Source organism: Lepisosteus platostomus, chromosome 6 (assembly GCF_059453375.1).
Source record: "Lepisosteus platostomus isolate fLepPlt1 chromosome 6, fLepPlt1.hap1, whole genome shotgun sequence".
NCBI lineage: Eukaryota > Metazoa > Chordata > Actinopteri > Semionotiformes > Lepisosteidae > Lepisosteus > Lepisosteus platostomus.
Genome location: NC_142616.1, coordinates 9,019,519 through 9,036,552, shown reverse-complemented (window position 1 = coordinate 9,036,552; position 17,034 = coordinate 9,019,519). Strand labels below are relative to the sequence as shown.

Genomic DNA, 17,034 nt, shown 5'->3' with positions numbered 1-17,034 from the left:
TGCTGGTAGTACCTGACGACTGGGGCTCCTGGTGCCCCCACAAACGTGCTGGGTTTTGTTCCAGCAGTTACTCCCCCTTCCATGACATCATGTTAATTTGAAGTGTTTGTTCCCACCTTTAACATGTTGGGGCTTTAAGTATTTCGGAAGTGAAAGAAAATCCCAAACTTTTCTGGAAGAGGGGAAAAAATACCCATATTCAACGGAAGCAACTTCTTAGATCAATTAACACTTCAATCATCTAGCAATGGTGGAATGGGATGAAAACCAGCAGGTGTGTGTGAGGAGGGGCAGAAGGACACTGTCTGAGAACTAGTTGCCCCGAAACAGAAAACCCATCTCATGTAATCAGAGATGTAAACAGCCTGTGAGGTCAAGCTTCTTCACAGTCCTCTTCAGAGACACTTAAAAGAGACCCATATACAGTACCCCTATAGAAGGTGGATTTACACCAATACAAGCGAAATGTTGAGGGAAAAAAACACCAGTTTATCCGGGTGGGATATCCTTGCCTTATTAACACAATATACAAGAAAGTAAGATTACATTTACGCTAAACTGTTGCAGGACAGCGTTAATGGTAAAAGTGCTTACTATGTAAAGGACAAGTTAAAACGTATTTAACATTATAGGATGAGACAGAAGTTCTGTTTTCGCCATCTTATGCGGACGTATTCGATCCACATAATGTTTTCTCATATAAACAGACAAATAGTGTCGCTTGTTGCAGCCGGTGCCAAGAATAGGTCCCGGCTTATTGCGGAGCTGGGTACAGACACGACCAGATTAATTAAGACGGGCTATGGGGAGTGGTGGTAGGAGAGATGATCCTCGCTGTTTGTGTTTTAACACGTGTAAAATGAGCTGCATTTCCCACAAGCTACAGCAATGTGTTCGCATGAAAATATGTTCTCATTAATAGCATTTCTCTTTGCTACGCCCGTTCACCTGGATAAAGAGTTTTACACAGCCTTAATGACATTAGTTTCGCTTCTCCCGTTAAAGCTTTTTATCGCATCTTCATTTATCAATGAAAAAAAAATCTCTGATTAAGAGAACACCAAGGAAGCACATTTTTTTCTATGGAAATCTTTTTCGCTTTACGAATGTATTTCTTAGGTTTTGATTAGGTTCATACAATCGATAAATAATACAGCGTGTTTTCCAGCTTTTCACTGAGCTCATACAGTAGCAAGATCTTCGAACTCGGTAAATAATACCGCGATGATCACAGCAACAGCCATGCTGTATAAGATCAATGCGGAACTTACGCTTCCATTTTACGCTGAAGTTTATGAACAGCATTTCATCAATCTTTAATAATGGGATTGTTGACAGTTTGTATTAATGAGATTTACCACTCCCGTTTAATGCAGTCAATACTGTAACTCTATATCTTAGTGAACGTTAGACTTTAATTGGTTTAGTTTAGTAGGCTGATTCAGAACAATGTAGCTAAACGCTGTCCCGTACATATCTGCGCCGTCATCTTGTGTCACGAGATCTCATCCTCAACCCCAGTACAAACTTCAGCGCGTGAGAATGTTGTGGCCTGCTTACCGGACGCTGATTGGCTTACAGGACCGCGCGCGCTTCAAAGTGCCTGAATATAAACCCCAGCCGCAGAGTAGAAAGTTATGCTTTCTCTAGAGCTTTGTATTTGATTTCTTTGGAAATGGGTGCTGGTGGTATTGTTGGGGCTTTATTCTTGCCTGCAGTTTTAGCATGGCTCTGTGTTGGAGTGGTACAAGCCCAGCTCAAGGGTGGTCTTTTTGATGAAGAGGAGGGTTATGATAGTTTTGAGGCAAGTTTGGGTAGTCCTCTGTTCCAGGAGTCTCCAGAAGATGGATATGAAGGTCATTCTGTGGGAAGTGGAGTTGGTGTGAGAGGGGAGTCAGTAATGCAGAGTAGGAAGGAGCAGGACTTGATGGAAATGGGCTCTAACTCTGAGGGAGAGGAGGAGATGGACAAGGACTTTAGTGCTGATGTGGCTTCTGAGAGCAGCACAGGCATGCAGAGAGATGTAGCAGCTGTGACATCTGGCCCCTCTGGAGTTGAGGACCCTTCACCTGAAAGTGGTAAGGTAGTGTTCACTCTCAGCTGAAGCAAGGGGATGGACACTTCTATATAGATCAGCTGGTTCTTTCCCCCCAACACTCCACTCAGCCTAACACCTATAATGCATCTCATTCCTTGTCCTGTTGCTTTCCCAGACTCTCAGGGAGACCCCGAGCAGCAGCAATCCCACAGCCGCCCCCTGCTGTCCTGTGGCAAGAGCAGCATGATGCTCAAGTTCTCTGTGAGGAGGTTCAGCCGAGTCTACCTGCTGAAGGGTGAGGTTCTGCCCTGTCCACTGTACCTGCATCCTGCAGCATAAGCCGACCATAGTGTTATAACATGAGCAAGCAGCTGTGACAGGCTGGAGTGGGGGACTTGCTGTAAGTTCCCACAGGAGGAGGCACAGAACAAATGCATTAACAGGACTTGAGAGGAACCATCTGCAAGGGATGTCATTGTTACTTAGAGCTAGAGTGAGCTTAGCTGCATGAATTTAACCCCCCTCTTTCCTACTTCTCCTAGGTAAAATGCCTCCTCTCTTGGTCAGTAGCCTCCCCAAGAGATGTGGGCACAAGGTGTGGACCACCAGGAGCTGGCTGGTGCTGGTGGCTTCCTACAAAGGGTGTTACGTCAGGACCTGGGTAAGGAGCCAGTCTGGTGCTCAAACATGCCTGGGTGAGGTTTGTCAGTGAGGAATTGAACCTGTGATGCTCTTCTCCACTGCAGAGGAGGAACCAAAGGCAACACTATGCCCTGACAGTGAGATACTATGACAAAGAGCGGAGGAGATGGGTGACTGGCACTGTGTCCTGCCATGTTCCAGTTGCCCCTCCTCCCCCACCCCCTAGAGGCCTGACCATCTCCTGCAGTGAGGTGTGCATGACTGTGACCCTGCCTGCTGGCCCCCTGGAGGAGATCAAGGTTCAGAGTGAGTGATTGGCAGTGAGAGCACCACTTCAGCGGGTTGTCGGTGCATTTCTGTATTGCTGAATAGATGTGAATACTTCTTAGCACCTTGTTCATAGTATGGGCCGTGAAATCTGACCATAAATCTTGTGGTCCCTGTGCAGGTTCCTCTGGCAGTCTGGTGTCTGTCCTGGACACTCCATCCTGTGGGTACTCCGTGACTGCAGGGCAGCACCTGAACACCCTCTCAATCCTGTACACTGGCTGCCATGTCCGGCTTGTGGTGAGGAGCTTCACTTCATGGTTTCATGAACAGAACTTTGTTGGACCCTTGACAAATAACCCAGTCATCCTAGCAGGCAATTGTGTTGCAGTAAGATGACTGAGCTTCTAGCATCTTCACATACCTCTTTAAGATAATAGCAATGCCTGTTGGCTGTATGTTTGGCATATTTGGAGTCTTTAAACAAGTAAGGCTATTTTTTTGGGGGGTGGGATATGCATTGTTTGGGCTGTGGAGCCTTCTTTCTTCAGGTGGAGGGTGCTCACACCCAAAGAGCTTCACAGCTGAAGTGTTTTATCCATCTCTTTCCAGCATGGAATAACCCTTTACTTGCTCCTTAGCAGCCTATGCATACTAATGTAACTAGCTACTTGCTAAGACCACAGCTGGTCCCTGAGCAAAAGGAATTGCATTTGATGGCATCTTCAACTTCTTCCCAGCAGTGGATTAATAGCCTTTATTGTTGTAGGATCACCGCTACACTGTCAAGGTAGTGTATGTTCCGAAAGATGGACCAAGAGGAGAGATTGTGGTGTCCTGTCCCTATCGCCCCTACAGACCAAGGGAGGGTGAGTGGATAGGTCTCTTTGGCTTAGCCATTCCTTCCCTGGTTGTGCTGACGTGTCTAATCCGATCACTGTAGGCTGCAAGATACCCAGGAGCCATCAGGTGGCCTGTGGTCCGGAGAGGCTCACCGCAGCCCATTGCTTGGCCAAGGGATGCTGTGTGGACCCAGAAACATCCTCTTGCTATTATCCACTGGAGGGTAGGCCTTTTCCATACCATCCTAGTCCCAGGCAACTTCCCACCCTAAATGGGAATGGACAAATCCTGACTTGCCCTTCTTTCCCCAGAATGCACTGCCGACAGGCACTTTGTCTTTGCTGTCCCTCGGACCATCTCTGTACCCCCAGTGGATCCTGCCAGCCTGGTGATTGCTGGTAACGCATCCTGCACCCCTGTCATCTGTACCTCAGAATTTGCCATCTTCAAATTCCCTGTCACTGGCTGTGGGACCCATGCTTTTGTGAGTACAGTGGGGGAAAAGGACCAGTTAAGAAGCCCTAAAATTTAGACTGGATGGGGTTCCTCTGAACAGGTGGACTACCCTCCTGTGGGTGGTTATTAAGCATGGACTAACCCTGCTTCTACCTTGTCTCTGCTCAGGTGGTGGGAGAGACCACCATCTACCTGGCTGAGGTGGAGACTCTGGCCAGGCGGAACATCCAGAGCTATGGAGTCATTACCAGGGACAGCCCCTTCAGGTGAGCAGGGATACCATGTAGTTCTGAGCTCCATTTCATGATCTCAGGTCTGTTTAGGTGGTAGCACTTGTGTAATCCTCCACTGCTCTCCAGGCTGCTGGTGGAGTGTCGCTATGCTGAGGGGAACCTGGCCGGCACAGGCTACCTGGTGAAGAGCCCCTACCTGCCCTCTGCTGTCCTGTCCCAGGGAGTGTTTGGGGTGCAGCTCCGGATTGCTACAGGTGACGCATCTTGGCAGAAGGACAGTAGCTAAAAACCTAATGTTTTGTTTGGACAACCTGCTTTCTGTAAAATTCCCAACATGGTACAGCAGTATAAAATGTAAGCAACCCTTCTCCGTCTTCTAGACGAGAGCTACTCCAGGTTCTACCCTCAGTACCACCGGCCCCTCCGGCTCCTGCTGGGGAACCCAGTCTACCTGGAGGTGCGACTGCTGAACTCTCCAGACCCCAACCTGGTGCTGCTGGTGCACTACTGTGTTGCCTATCCCCGGTCCGGCCAGGCTGTCTGGGTGCTGCTCTATGATGGGTGAGGGGCTCCTACATGTGCAGCTCTCTCCCTGGGCTGGTCAGGGCACTGCCTGTAAGCCACTGATCATGCTGCCTCTCTCTGCAGCTGCCCCAATCCTCTGGACTACGGCCACATGTCCACCCTCCACATCCACTCCAAGCTGCCTCTGCCCAAGCACCACCGCCGCTTCAACATCCAGACCTTCCAGTTCCTGGACAGCACCTCCTACTCCTACATCAATGAGGAGGTGAGGCTTTTTGAGGATGCAGGCTCTCTAGATCCCTGTAGAGCCACATGCTGAGTTGTCACTGTAATCCCCACTTTAAAATCCCTCTCGCCATTCCCCTCTCCTCCAGATCTACTTCATGTGCTCCACAGAGCTGTGTCTACCATCCGAGCGGCAGTGTGTGGAGGGCTGCTTTGATGGCCGCGGTGAGTGTCTGCAGTTTCATATTCTTCCCCAGCATGGGTTCCTTCTGCCTGTGCTCATCTGATGCCTTGCTTTGAGCTGCTCAACAGTATCTTCCCCTTGGGGACTTCCTGTTTCTCCTGCAGTAATCCCGGTGCTGGAGAACCCTGATGCTGACAGGCGCTGTGTCAGGACCCCCTGTCCAGGAAAGGATGAAGGCCCCAGGGACTGAAGGGTACATAATAGTGCACTCCTTGATCAGCCCTTTAATGCTGAGTATAATGTCAACAAAATACAATTGAAGATTGCCCTCTAGGGCATGGGTGTATGTCTCATGATATCTACGGTGTACTGTAATGCTGCTCCTGTTGCAAGCTTCTTAAGGAAATGTCTCTTCCTGTGGTCAAAGAGGGTTTTATCCTCTTTTTCAGGTTCCTGCCTACTGCCTTGTGTTCCAGGGATAAGCAGCCTCTGTGTGGCAGGATGGTTTTGTTGGAGGAAGTCAATCCTAATAAAGATGTTGCAAGTGGTGACTGTGTGCTGTGTAATTGGAGAGGGGGGGCTTTTGTGCAAGTAAAATGAATGCAATTATCCAGGGTGTGTCATGGGCTTACCAACTGCAAGGGCCTAATAGTGCCTTCTGGTATTTGTTGGTTATTACACTGAGAGCCTGTCATTCCTTGGTCAATGTAGGTTACTTCCAGTGTCTGGACTGACCCTGCTCCCACCTTGTCTTTGTTAAGGTGGTGCAAGAGACTACCATCTACCTGGCTGAGGTGGAGACTCTGGCCAGATGAAACATCCAGAGCTATGGTGTCATTACCAGGGGCAGTCCCTTTAGGTGACCAGGGATACTGAGTACAAATACAGCTGTGCCCTGTAGCAGGTGTCATCTTGTGTTTCTGTGCTCTACCATCTGCAAGTTAAATCCTATGTAGTGGGCACAAAGCCAACTTCAAGCCACTAGACTGCATAGTTTACAGGAATATTAGAACAGGATAATAGATCTCACTTCCCAGGTGTCTCATCTCTTCAATAGTGTTACTTTCTCAAGCTTGACATCACCTGAGGCTTCAGACAAATTGCATTAGAGAATGTTTGTGAAGCTCTTCTCCATTGAGTGAGTGGGTTTTAGGCAGTGCAACCATTCCAAATGGTGCTGCATCTCTCCATCTGGCTCTCATTCCTTTACCTAAATGTGATGGTTTGGCCAGAAGTACGCATGGGGACTGGAGCAGTTCTTCTATCTAGGGCATATAAAGTATACTGTACATGGGTGCAGTTGGAAGCTTTTCATGTGTATTAATAGTACATGTTCAATTCCAAATGGCAATGAAATATTTCTGGTCTAGTTAAAGAGTCACTCTCTGGTGACTGACAGATACTCCAAGTCCTAATGTTTAAGATATTAAAGGGCTTTGCTACCATGCAATAGTGATGGCAGCACTCTTGTTGGTATTTTCATTTTTGAAACCCTCCAGGGGGAGGGTTTTAGGACTTTCTGGAGATTTAGACCAGCTTTAACTGTACTCCTCCAGATGGTGGTTTCACTTCAGTGCAGGACAATATGTTCTAATGAACTTCAGCTGGAACCTTTAAAAGTGGCTTCTCAAACCACTTTACAGCAGTAAAAACCAAACAAAGGAGGCAGCAGAATTACAGAAATGGGGGGGGAAAAAAGGGGTTTGCAATACAGTAGGACAATAAAATAGCAGGCACAGAACCAGTCCCCTAAAAACCCTTCAAAAGAATGTTTGGATTGCTTCTACAAGCCCTGGTCCTGATACTGGCTGCTGAGGTCTGCACGTACCCAGTTTTGTTCACTGTGCATGTAGGCACCCTGGTGAGCGAGGAGTTGTAGTAAACAATTTCAAAGAGGATGAAAAGGGTGACTCACTTTTTTTTTTAGCTACTGTTAGAGGTAAACATAGGAGATAGTCTGATATTTGAGGAGGAAGAAGGATTTTACCATATTTGCACATCTAGGTGCCTGGATCTAATATGAGCAGCAGGTGCAGTGTCCTCCACAGACAGGGATACTGCACTGGCTTTACAGAGTTAATGGGAGGAGCCCAGAAGCAAAACTTCAGTCCTGTTGCAGTTAAAAGGACATTTTTGTACTTAACACTTGCTTTCAAGTAGAAAAGTGTAATTATGTATTGTCAGCTCTCTGGTGCTATTATTCTACAAATGTCTAGATTATTATGCTATCATACAATGCTAAAATATCCATAGACACCAGTGAAACAATCAATAAATCAATACTGTTTTATCAGTGTCTTGTCCTAATATTCATACTATGCTGTATACGGATGTTCGGTAACCATGTTGTGCCACTTTCTGGTCTCAGGTCTTGCTCGGCTAGTTGTATTTTCCCCCTTATGAGCCTCGTCACCTATGCAATACCCATGAACCCGATCTCCACTGAAAACACCGAAGTCATCGGTTTCTCATCGGGTCCTTTCTAAATCGGTACGCAAATCAAGGGCCGTTTAAAGATTTGTGTTTCGAGCCATGTATTTTTAAAAAAGTTAGGATTAGTACTGTAACTTTCTGTATCACAAGACCATTGTTTTCATACATTTCATTGTATTCGGCACACTGCACTACTTGGACATACTGTAATGTAGTGCATACACCCTGGACACATCGCAGCTCTATTTATATTGAGCTCTGTCTGAGTTTATGTTATTCCATTTCGTTTGCACTATTATCTATTATTATGTAACCTTATTTTGTAACTTGAATTTTGTGATTTTTAGCCCCGGTGAGCTCGCAGAAAAGACATTTCATTGCCAGCTACTACTGCTGCACACTGTATTGTTGTGGATTTGATCAATCAACTTTGACTGATTGATGATTAAGCAAAAAGAAAAAATCTTAAATGTGAAAAAGAATCAGGGTTTTTTAAAGGGGGCACGATGCACCAAGATAACCCAGGTAATTCATAATTCGACTGCAAAACAACATTGGAAACTCTACCGTCTCACATGCAGACCAGGGGAATCTTGGAAAGGATTTTATACAACCGAACATGTAACCAACACACTCGGTACTTTTAATTACTCGATGTGATTAAATCAACGGGTTTGCATTTTGTGCAATTTGAGTTCGGTGGGGTGGAAGTTTTGCATTTGAAAATAGCGCCTCCCTTTTCGAAGTATGACGCAAATACAGAAAGATCGCGACCATCAGATCTTTCAATTGTGATCTTTGATAAGCTGACCCCAGTGGCAGAGAGCTGAAATGTTTTCTGATATATTGTCTGCATCTCCAGCGAAGACCTCTTTAAAGCTTCATTTGTCGAGAACGTTATAATGATCGTTACAAACGCTAGCAAAACTTGACTATGATTATGACTATGACTATGATGTGACTATAGATTACAATTGCAATTCGCGAGAAGTTTTCACCGAAACAAATTGCACCCGTTGTTTTCATCACATCGAGTAGTTAAAAGTACCGAGTGTGTTGGTACCTTTAAACTGGCTTATACAGTCACGTGATTACCAGAAAAAACAAGGCGCTATATCTCGGAACCGACAGCAGCAAATCGCTACTTTCAACAGCACAAACCGGCACAACGTAGCACTAACGAATGAGATGGGTTTCATCGTTTGTGCTGTCTGTAGGGGGGGTCAACCTCAAGAAGATGCGTTTTTAAAAAGTAATGCCGACTCGCACTCTGTCCGTATTAGGAATACAACTGAACGGAAATTAACTGGATAAATGTCCCCTTTATGAACACACTTCTCACCTTGAAGAAGACTCTCCTGTAATCAACTTGTTGTCATCTGCCTTCGCTTTCAACCTTCATGCCTACTATCAGCTCGTGAGAATGTATTGTCATACGGAGGTGTTTGCTGGCGTTTCAATTTGCTCAGGTCGTCAACACAGCGAGATCTTCGAACACAGTGAAAGTTACCGCGATCTGCATTACAGCTATGATGTTAATATTATGAACAATCATTGTGAAATGCAAACACATCACAGTGCAATTCGATCAACGGCATTTCATCACAATTTAATGAGATTGTTTACAAGTTGAATTAATGAAATTTACGGTTCCGCTTTGCTGTAACTCTTTATCCTTGTCAAGGTTATATTTTATATTGTTTCAGTTTAGACTGACGATACAAGAACAAGTTGATCACGCAGCGTATCCGGGCAGGCAAGCCGTGTCACGTGATTTCACTCGCACCACCGCGTCCGAAACCTCAGCATGTGAGAATCTTCTGGACTTCCTTACCTGCTCCTGATTGGCCCACAGCACAGCGCGCGTCTCAGTGCGTGTATATAAGCCCCAGCAGCAGGACCGATAGTTATTCTTTCTCTTGAAGTGTTTTTGTGTGAAAAATGGGGAGAGGAGTGGGAGTGATGGATTTCCTTTTGCCTGGATTGTTAGCATGGCTCTGTGTTGCAGTGGCCCAAGCCCAGCTCAAGGGTCCAGGTGCTGTTTTTGGTGATGAGGAAGGTTATGATGGTTTTGAGCCAAATGTGGGTAGTCCTGTATTCCAGGAGACCCCACCAGATGGATACGATGGTTATTCTGCTGGAGAGGTGAGAGGGGTGCTAAATGGGGAAGAGCAGGACTTGATGGAAATGAGCTCTGATGCTGAGGGGGAAGAACTGGATAAGGACTCTGGTGCTGATGTGCAGAGAGATGAGGCAGCAGTGACAACTGGTCCCTCTGAAGCAGATCCTCCCTCATCTGATCCTGGTAGGGAGTTTCTTCAAATCTGTGGAGTGAATACAACTGCATGGTAGTAAAGTAGTTCCTCTGTATTTCCTCTAAGAGGAAGTCTGGATGCATAGGAGTGTTCATGACCAGTGGAATATCTGCATGACTCCTTGGCATATGGCTGCTCCTTTCCTTCAAGTAGGTTACAGCAGGAATTCCTTCTGAAGGAATCTTCATCCAGAGTGAAGTGTTCTTGTAGCTCTTCACAGGAGCAAGTAGATGTTTATTACATGCTGAAAAGGGAACCAATCTGGCTGTGGAGCCTTTACCTGGAGATGATTCCACAGCTGGAACGGTTTCTTCTTTTCAGCATGGGAATAAACCTTCACTTGGTCCCTTGCTGATGCAGCTACCAACGTGAATGTCTTGTGCCCAGTAACATTTCTTCATGCTGTCCTCTCTTCCCTCCCAGACTCTCAGGGTGACCCCGAGCAGCAGCAATCCCACAGCCGCCCCCTGCTGTCCTGTGGCAAGAGCAGCATGATGCTCAAGTTCTCTGTGAGGCGGTTCAGCCGAGTCTACCTGCTGAAGGGTGAGGTTCTGCCCTGAATGGATTGAGAAATCTTGTTCCATACAATGTATGGGGTGAAGACTTCTGTGACTATCTCTCCTAAATCTAGAAGTCTACAGTGCCTCCAAATGAATGTGCTTTTTTGCTCAATGGGTTGTCTCGCTAAATGGGTATGTCTTTGCACAAGATGCTCGAAACCACTTTTAGCAGGGGGATGTGCTCTGCTAGGTAAGAACAATACTAATGCTTGTGTGTCTGATTTTTATGAAGACGCAGGGTGTGTGCCATCGTGCATATTCTCCAGTTTCCAATGTAACCAAAGAACCTGCATGCATTCCAGTTCAGTACCTTTTGGTCAATTAAATTGAGAGAGGAGCAGGCAAGTGTGGAGGACCAGAACTAGGGGCATGATGCAGTAGATGTCCCTAGAAAGGGCAAGCTCTGTTTTCTTGCTTTCTGGTGCTGTACAGAGCTGCTGTGAAAGGCCACTTACCTGTAAGCCTCTAACACTCCACCTTCTCCCAGGCAAGATGGCTCCTCTCTCGGTCAACAGTCTCCCAAAGCACTGTGGGCACAAGGTGTGGACCACCCGGAGCTGGCTGGTGCTGGTGGCTTCCTACAAAGGGTGTTACATCAGGACCTGGGTAAGGGCAAGTTCTGGGTTTGGACTCCCTGGGAGCTTGTGAGAGCAATGGTGCCTTAGTTGCTCCAAATGGCTCTACATCAGTGCTTTTAACCTGCAACCTCTGTTCCCCACCACAGAGGAAGAACCAGCAGCAACACTATGCTCTGACAGTGAGATACTATGACAAAGAGCAGAAGAGATGGGTGACTGGCACGGTGTCCTGCCATGTTCCAGTTGCCCCTGCCCCTCCACCCCCTAGAGGCCTGACCATCTCCTGCGGTGAGGTGTGCATGACTGTGACCCTGCCTGCTGGCCCCCTGGAGGAGATCAAGGTTCAGGGTGAGTGACTGGGGAAGGAGGGTGTTACCTAGCAAGACTGCTGCTTGTTGGCCACTCATGGAACAGGGGGCTTGAAATGGCATTTTGAACGGTTCCAGTGCTCCCTAAGTGTGCCTTGACATTGTGCTGATTGCTGTTTGGAGCTTCCTTATGATGCCAGATGCACCTTAAAATGATAGTTGCCTCTATCCAGTGTGCTGGAATGCATACACGGCACCTGTTACTGATTTTAGCTTTTTGTACCTGCAATATATGAAATTGGGTTCTTGTGTACCCTGTGCAGCTTCTTCTGGCAGCCTGGTGTCTGTACTGGACACTCCAACCTGTGGATACTCCGTGACTGCAGGGCGGCACCTGAACACCCTGACCATCCTGTTCACTGGCTGCCACGTTCGGCTTGTGGTGAGGCTGGGCTTGGGCTTTGCATTTCCTGAGTATTATATACACCGCCCTGTACTATGAGCAATGAACATGCCTTCCATTTCCAGTTCTACAATATGCTTGAAAGTAAGACCCTGTCTGAACAAATGGGTATTGGTCTAGATGAAGCTGGTTCAGATGACCAGTGTTAATTTAGCCTGGTGAGTCCCCAAGAGTTGGACTAAATTAGAGGGTGACTAGAAAGTGACTGATCAATTAAGAAACAAGAATTCTTGACAGGAGGTGTGGAATAGATTCCTTCCAGCCAGCCTGTTATCTGTCGGACATGAAGTAAATGGAACAGTGAACTTGATGTGCCAATACACTTCAGTAGGAGTTTTAGATGGCGTGACCTGTCGGATGAGTCACTCCAGGATGCTCAATGTGGAATATATTTGTGAGCATTTAGTCCTTAAAATAGGATGGGGAGGGGGGAATTAATACTGCACATCATTCACCTTCAGGTTGTGGGCTGTAGACATGACTTCTGCTGTTCTACAGAATAGCCCTTCTGGTAGTTCTGGGTACTTTCAGATCTGGAAATGGGGTTGGCTATCTGCAGATGTCGCCAGCACAGCTGCATGTCTTATCCCTCTTTTCTTCCTTGCAGGACCAACACTACACTGTGAAGGTGGTGTACCATCCCAATGATGGCCCAAGAGGAGAGATTGTGGTGTCCTGCCCTTATCGCCCCTACAAACCAAGGGAGGGTGAGTGAATAGGTTTGAGAGTTGGTAATGGAGCAACAGAGCTGTGCTGAAGGATCCAATTTGGTCTTCCCAGGATGTAAACTACCCAGGAGCCATCGGGTGCCCTGTGGTCCAGGGAGAATTTCTCCAGCCCACTGCCTGGCCAAGGGATGCTGTGTGGACCCAGAAACATCCTCTTGCTACTATCCACTGGAGGGTAGGGCTCTCCTTACTGACCCAGTCCCAGGCACCTTCCTGACCAGAATAATGAAGATCCTGACATGTTCCTCTCTCCCCAGAGTGCACTGCTGACAAGCACTTTGTCTTTGCTGTCCCTCGGACCATCTCTGTACCCCCTGTGGATCCTGCCAGCCTGGTGATTGCTGGCAACACATCCTGCACCCCAGTCATCTGTACCTCAGAATTTGCCATCTTCAAATTCCCTGTCACTGGCTGTGGGACCCATGCTTTTGTGAGTATACTGATCCCTTTAAAATTGCTTCTCCCAATAGTCTATGTAGGAGTATAGAATTCCTTTATTAGGAGGAGGAACTGCTCAAGAGGCAGTTGATGGTTTCTGACCTTGCTCTCTGCTCAGGTGGTAGGACAGACCACCATCTACTTGGCTGAGGTGGAGACACTGGCAAGACGGAATATACAGAGCTATGGGGTCATTACCAGGGACAGCCCCTTCAGGTGAGCAGGGTTTTGATCATGGAGATTTATTGTGCTAGCAAGCCATATTCCTCCCCTCCTCCTGCTCTCAAGGCTGCTGGTGGAGTGTCGCTATGCTGAGGGGAACCTGGCCAGCACAGGCTACCTGGTGAAGAGCCCCTACCTGCCCTCTGCTGTCCTGTCCCAGGGAGTGTTTGGGGTGCAGCTCCGGATTGCTACAGGTGAGCTGCTGGATTCTCAACTGCTCTCCTCTGTAGAGGGGAGTGTACAATGCAACATGGCTTGAGGGGGTTAGAAATGACTGGCTATACTAGACTCCACTCTGCCATGGCTTTATGCTCCGGCCACAGCATACAGCTCCACCCATCCCTTCTCCTAATCCTCTAGACGAGAGCTACTCCAGGTTCTACCCTCAGTACCACCGCCCCCTCCGGCTCCTGCTGGGGAACCCAGTCTACCTGGAGGTGCGACTGCTGAACTCTCCAGACCCCAACCTGGTGCTGCTGGTGCACTACTGTGTTGCCTACCCCCGCTCTGGCCAGGCTGTCTGGGTGCTGCTCTATGATGGGTGAGGGGCTCCTACGTGTGCAGCTCTGTCCCTGGGCTGGTCAATGCGTTGCAGGCAGTGTCCTGATCTTGGTGCCTCTCCCTGCAGCTGCCCCAATCCTCTGGACTACGGCCACACGTCCACCCTCCACATCCACCCCAAGCTGCCTCTGCCCAAGCACCACCGCCGCTTCCACATCCAGACCTTCCAGTTCCTGGACAGCACCTCCTACTCCTACATCAATGAGGAGGTGAGGCTTTTTGAGGATGCAGGCTCTCTAGATCCCTGTAGAGCCACATTCTGAGTTGTCACTGTAATCCCCACTTTAAAATCCCTCTTGCCATTCCCCTCTCCTCCAGATCTACTTCATGTGCTCCACAGAGCTGTGTCTACCATCCGAGCGGCAGTGTGTGGAGGGCTGCTTTGATGGCCGCGGTGAGTGTCTGCAGTTTCATGTTCTTCCCCAGCATGGGTTCCTTCTGCCTGTGCTCATCTGATGCCTTGCTTTGAGCTGCTCAACAGTATCTTCCCGTTTCTCCTGCAGAAATCCCAGTGCTGGAGAACCCTGATGCTGACAGGCGCTGTGTCAGGACCCCCTGTCCTGGAAAGGAGAACGGCCCCAGGGACTGAGGGGTACATAGTGCACTCCTTGATCAGCTTTTTAATGCCGAGTATGTCAACAAAATACAATTGAAGATTGCCCTCTAGGGCATGGATGTATGTCTCATATCTAATGCCTACTGTAATTCCCAACTATAATGCTGCTCCTGTTGCAAGCTTCTTAAGGAAATGTCTCTTCCTGTGCTCAAAGAGGGTTTTATCCTCTTTCAGGTTCCTACCTACTGCCTTGTGTTCCAGGGACCAGCAGCCTATGTGTGGCTGGATGATTTTGTTGGAGGAAGTTAGTCCTAATAAAGATGTTGCAAGTGGTGACTGTGTGCTGTGTAATTGGAGTTGTGGTGGGGGTGGGTGGCTGGGCTCTTGAGCAAGTAAAATAGATGCAGTTATCTATGGTGTGTCATGGGCTTACCAACTGTAAGGGTCTAATATTGCCTTCTGGTATTGATATTAGTTGCTACAGTGAGAGCCTGTCATTCCTTGGTCTATGTAGGTTACTTCCAGTGTCTTGGGTGAAGTTGGCTTCAGCTCTCAAGTGTCAACCTGACTCCTAGATTCCAATAACCCTATCTTGTGGGCTTCTTTCTGTTCTGGATACTTTGCATCAGGGCAGTGTGAGCTTTTGCTAAAGCAGAGTGTTTTCACAAAAGGAACTTTAAGGTTTTTGCAAAGTATGCGACATAATCTAAGAGGAAATTTATACATCTTTACCTTCTGCTCTACCTTGAAGGTGTGGGAGTTGGGGTAACCTCTAGCTTCCACAATGAGGTTGTGGACCTGTATCCTTAATGAAAGGTGTGTAAAATCCTGCTTGCATGAGTGATGTGATTCAGGCAGTGTTAACCAGAGTGTCTCTGTCAGTACAGACCTCACTGCTGCAATTACCTGTGAGACCATTGGTGTACAGGGTATCTCAACTTCTTGTTCCATGATGCTCTCTACACCAGTGACAAGGTCATCTGGAATGGTTTGTGAGCAAGAGGCGTACCCTTAATCACTCCCTTTTAAGCATCTAGCTGTAGAAGTGGGTTTATTTAAATATGGATGATGACAGTTTATGAAAGAACTTGGATATAGGTTCACTTCTGTTTTGTGAAAATCACTTATTCTGCATCTGTGGGATGGTAGACTTTCCGATGTTTTGCGGATGTTATCCACTACCCGTGTGCACTTAAGTAAAGTAGTACGCCTTAAAAAAATCCTGTTTCTCCAACCCCCCCAGGTGACGAACGTGCTTTGCGTAGAAGACGCAACAACGATTTTCTTCGGAAAGTGGCCACTCCAAGCCTTTCGAAATACGTCCCTCGATAGACGGGTTGAATCTTTGCACGTCCCTTGGTGCACATGTCTAAGAGAACGAGAAACCGATTACTTCTTCCAATTTTAATCAATCACACCGCGACGAAGTATGAAGTGCTAGATCAAGCCTCTTTGTACGAATATGCAATTGTTTGCGAATGTTCAGTTTTTAATGCTACATCCGCAGCTCTTCTGATTAGGGTATGATAGGGCGCGCATTTTTTTCCCCGTTCACACAAAAGCACAGACGATACTAACAATGCAACATTAACCGCCGGCCCCCACCCGTGCAACAGAAAATTACAGAGTTGTCCTCACACCGGTAATGGAGTGCTTGCGCTCGGCAGACGGGGTTACTGCCTGTCAAGGTCGCCTTGGATGGTCACTTGATCACCCGTAAAAAGAAGGTGCTACTGTATATCTCGAGAACGAAAGCTGCAGAAACGCACGCCCCGGCACAAGCGCAGCACTAAAGAATGAGGTGAGTTTCAGCGTTTGTGGGAGGGCCAGCTTCACGCTGCTGTTCCAAGATGGGATCTCTTGTTTCGCTGGCAACTCATTAGTTCTGAGGAGGTCTTTCAATTTTTTTGTTTTAAAGCGAGATGTTAACCGGCTTTTATAGCGCTCTTTGGTATCTTGACATTAAAATACCGAAAGGTACGCTTCGTTATCAAATGGTCCAGCGAGAGAGCATTGTAGGACTCAACTGGAATTAGCAGACATTTGCAGCATTAAGTTCTTCGTGAGGAGGACGTCTTTTTTTCAGCAAAACCTTTTTTTATTAGTCCGGTAAAGTAACGGACAGTGTCGCCTGCTGCTGTCCGGGTCATTGATATTTGAGGGAAAAAATGGTCTCCTTGCGGTGATACAGTACATACAATTTCTCTATTGCATACAACTGACTATGATTAGTAGTGTTTAGGAAAGTGATTTAACGCGTAGTTGCGTTTCCTGGCAGTTGTGGTTTTCGTCATTATCTCTACTCGGGGTCACACCGTGTTTCAAGCTCTCCCCCAACATTGCCTTTCGTAAACGGTAAAGCACGTCTTAAGGAGTTACGAAGGACCTTGTTTTCGTTCTAATAAAGCGTCTTCATCGTTCTGTGGAACAGTATCTATGATTACACAGAACCTGAATGC

The 17,034-nt window shown here is 47.3% G+C and overlaps 2 protein-coding genes across 2 annotated transcripts; both read left to right on the top strand.

The window, feature by feature from the left end:
• Positions 1-1,645: 1,645 nt before the first annotated feature.
• On the top strand, positions 1,646-5,964 carry LOC148660051 (zona pellucida sperm-binding protein 4-like). Its single transcript, XM_088637611.1, has 15 exons — positions 1,646-2,078; positions 2,214-2,333; positions 2,581-2,699; positions 2,785-2,986; positions 3,129-3,247; positions 3,717-3,816; positions 3,891-4,013; positions 4,102-4,274; positions 4,415-4,512; positions 4,606-4,733; positions 4,860-5,040; positions 5,128-5,269; positions 5,379-5,454; positions 5,578-5,666; positions 5,863-5,964. Exons 1-14 carry the CDS (start codon positions 1,676-1,678, stop codon positions 5,661-5,663), a joined length of 2,070 nt encoding a protein of 689 aa, XP_088493737.1. The 5' UTR covers positions 1,646-1,675; the 3' UTR covers positions 5,664-5,666; positions 5,863-5,964.
• A 3,788-nt stretch (positions 5,965-9,752) lies between these two features.
• Positions 9,753-15,041, top strand: LOC148660050 (zona pellucida sperm-binding protein 4-like). Its single transcript, XM_088637620.1, has 15 exons — positions 9,753-10,151; positions 10,585-10,704; positions 11,209-11,327; positions 11,446-11,647; positions 11,931-12,049; positions 12,678-12,777; positions 12,851-12,973; positions 13,056-13,228; positions 13,355-13,452; positions 13,525-13,652; positions 13,819-13,999; positions 14,087-14,228; positions 14,338-14,413; positions 14,523-14,611; positions 14,810-15,041. The coding sequence occupies exons 1-14, from the start codon at positions 9,788-9,790 to the stop codon at positions 14,606-14,608; spliced, it is 2,031 nt and encodes a 676-aa protein (XP_088493746.1). The 5' UTR covers positions 9,753-9,787; the 3' UTR covers positions 14,609-14,611; positions 14,810-15,041.
• The last annotated feature ends 1,993 nt before the right edge of the window (positions 15,042-17,034 follow it).

Excerpts from the sequence above, each read along its gene's own strand:
- LOC148660050 (XM_088637620.1), top strand. The coding sequence starts at position 9,788 with ATGGGGAGAGGAGTGGGAGTGATGGATTTCCTTTTGCCTGGATTGTTA. Across the intron at positions 12,974-13,055 it reads TTGCTACTATCCACTGGAGG|AGTGCACTGCTGACAAGCAC; the intron begins GTAGGGCTCTCC and ends CTCTCTCCCCAG. Across the intron at positions 13,453-13,524 it reads ACCAGGGACAGCCCCTTCAG|GCTGCTGGTGGAGTGTCGCT; the intron begins GTGAGCAGGGTT and ends CCTGCTCTCAAG.
- LOC148660051 (XM_088637611.1), top strand. The coding sequence starts at position 1,676 with ATGGGTGCTGGTGGTATTGTTGGGGCTTTATTCTTGCCTGCAGTTTTA. Across the intron at positions 4,275-4,414 it reads GCTGTGGGACCCATGCTTTT|GTGGTGGGAGAGACCACCAT; the intron begins GTGAGTACAGTG and ends GTCTCTGCTCAG. Across the intron at positions 4,734-4,859 it reads GCAGCTCCGGATTGCTACAG|ACGAGAGCTACTCCAGGTTC; the intron begins GTGACGCATCTT and ends TCCGTCTTCTAG.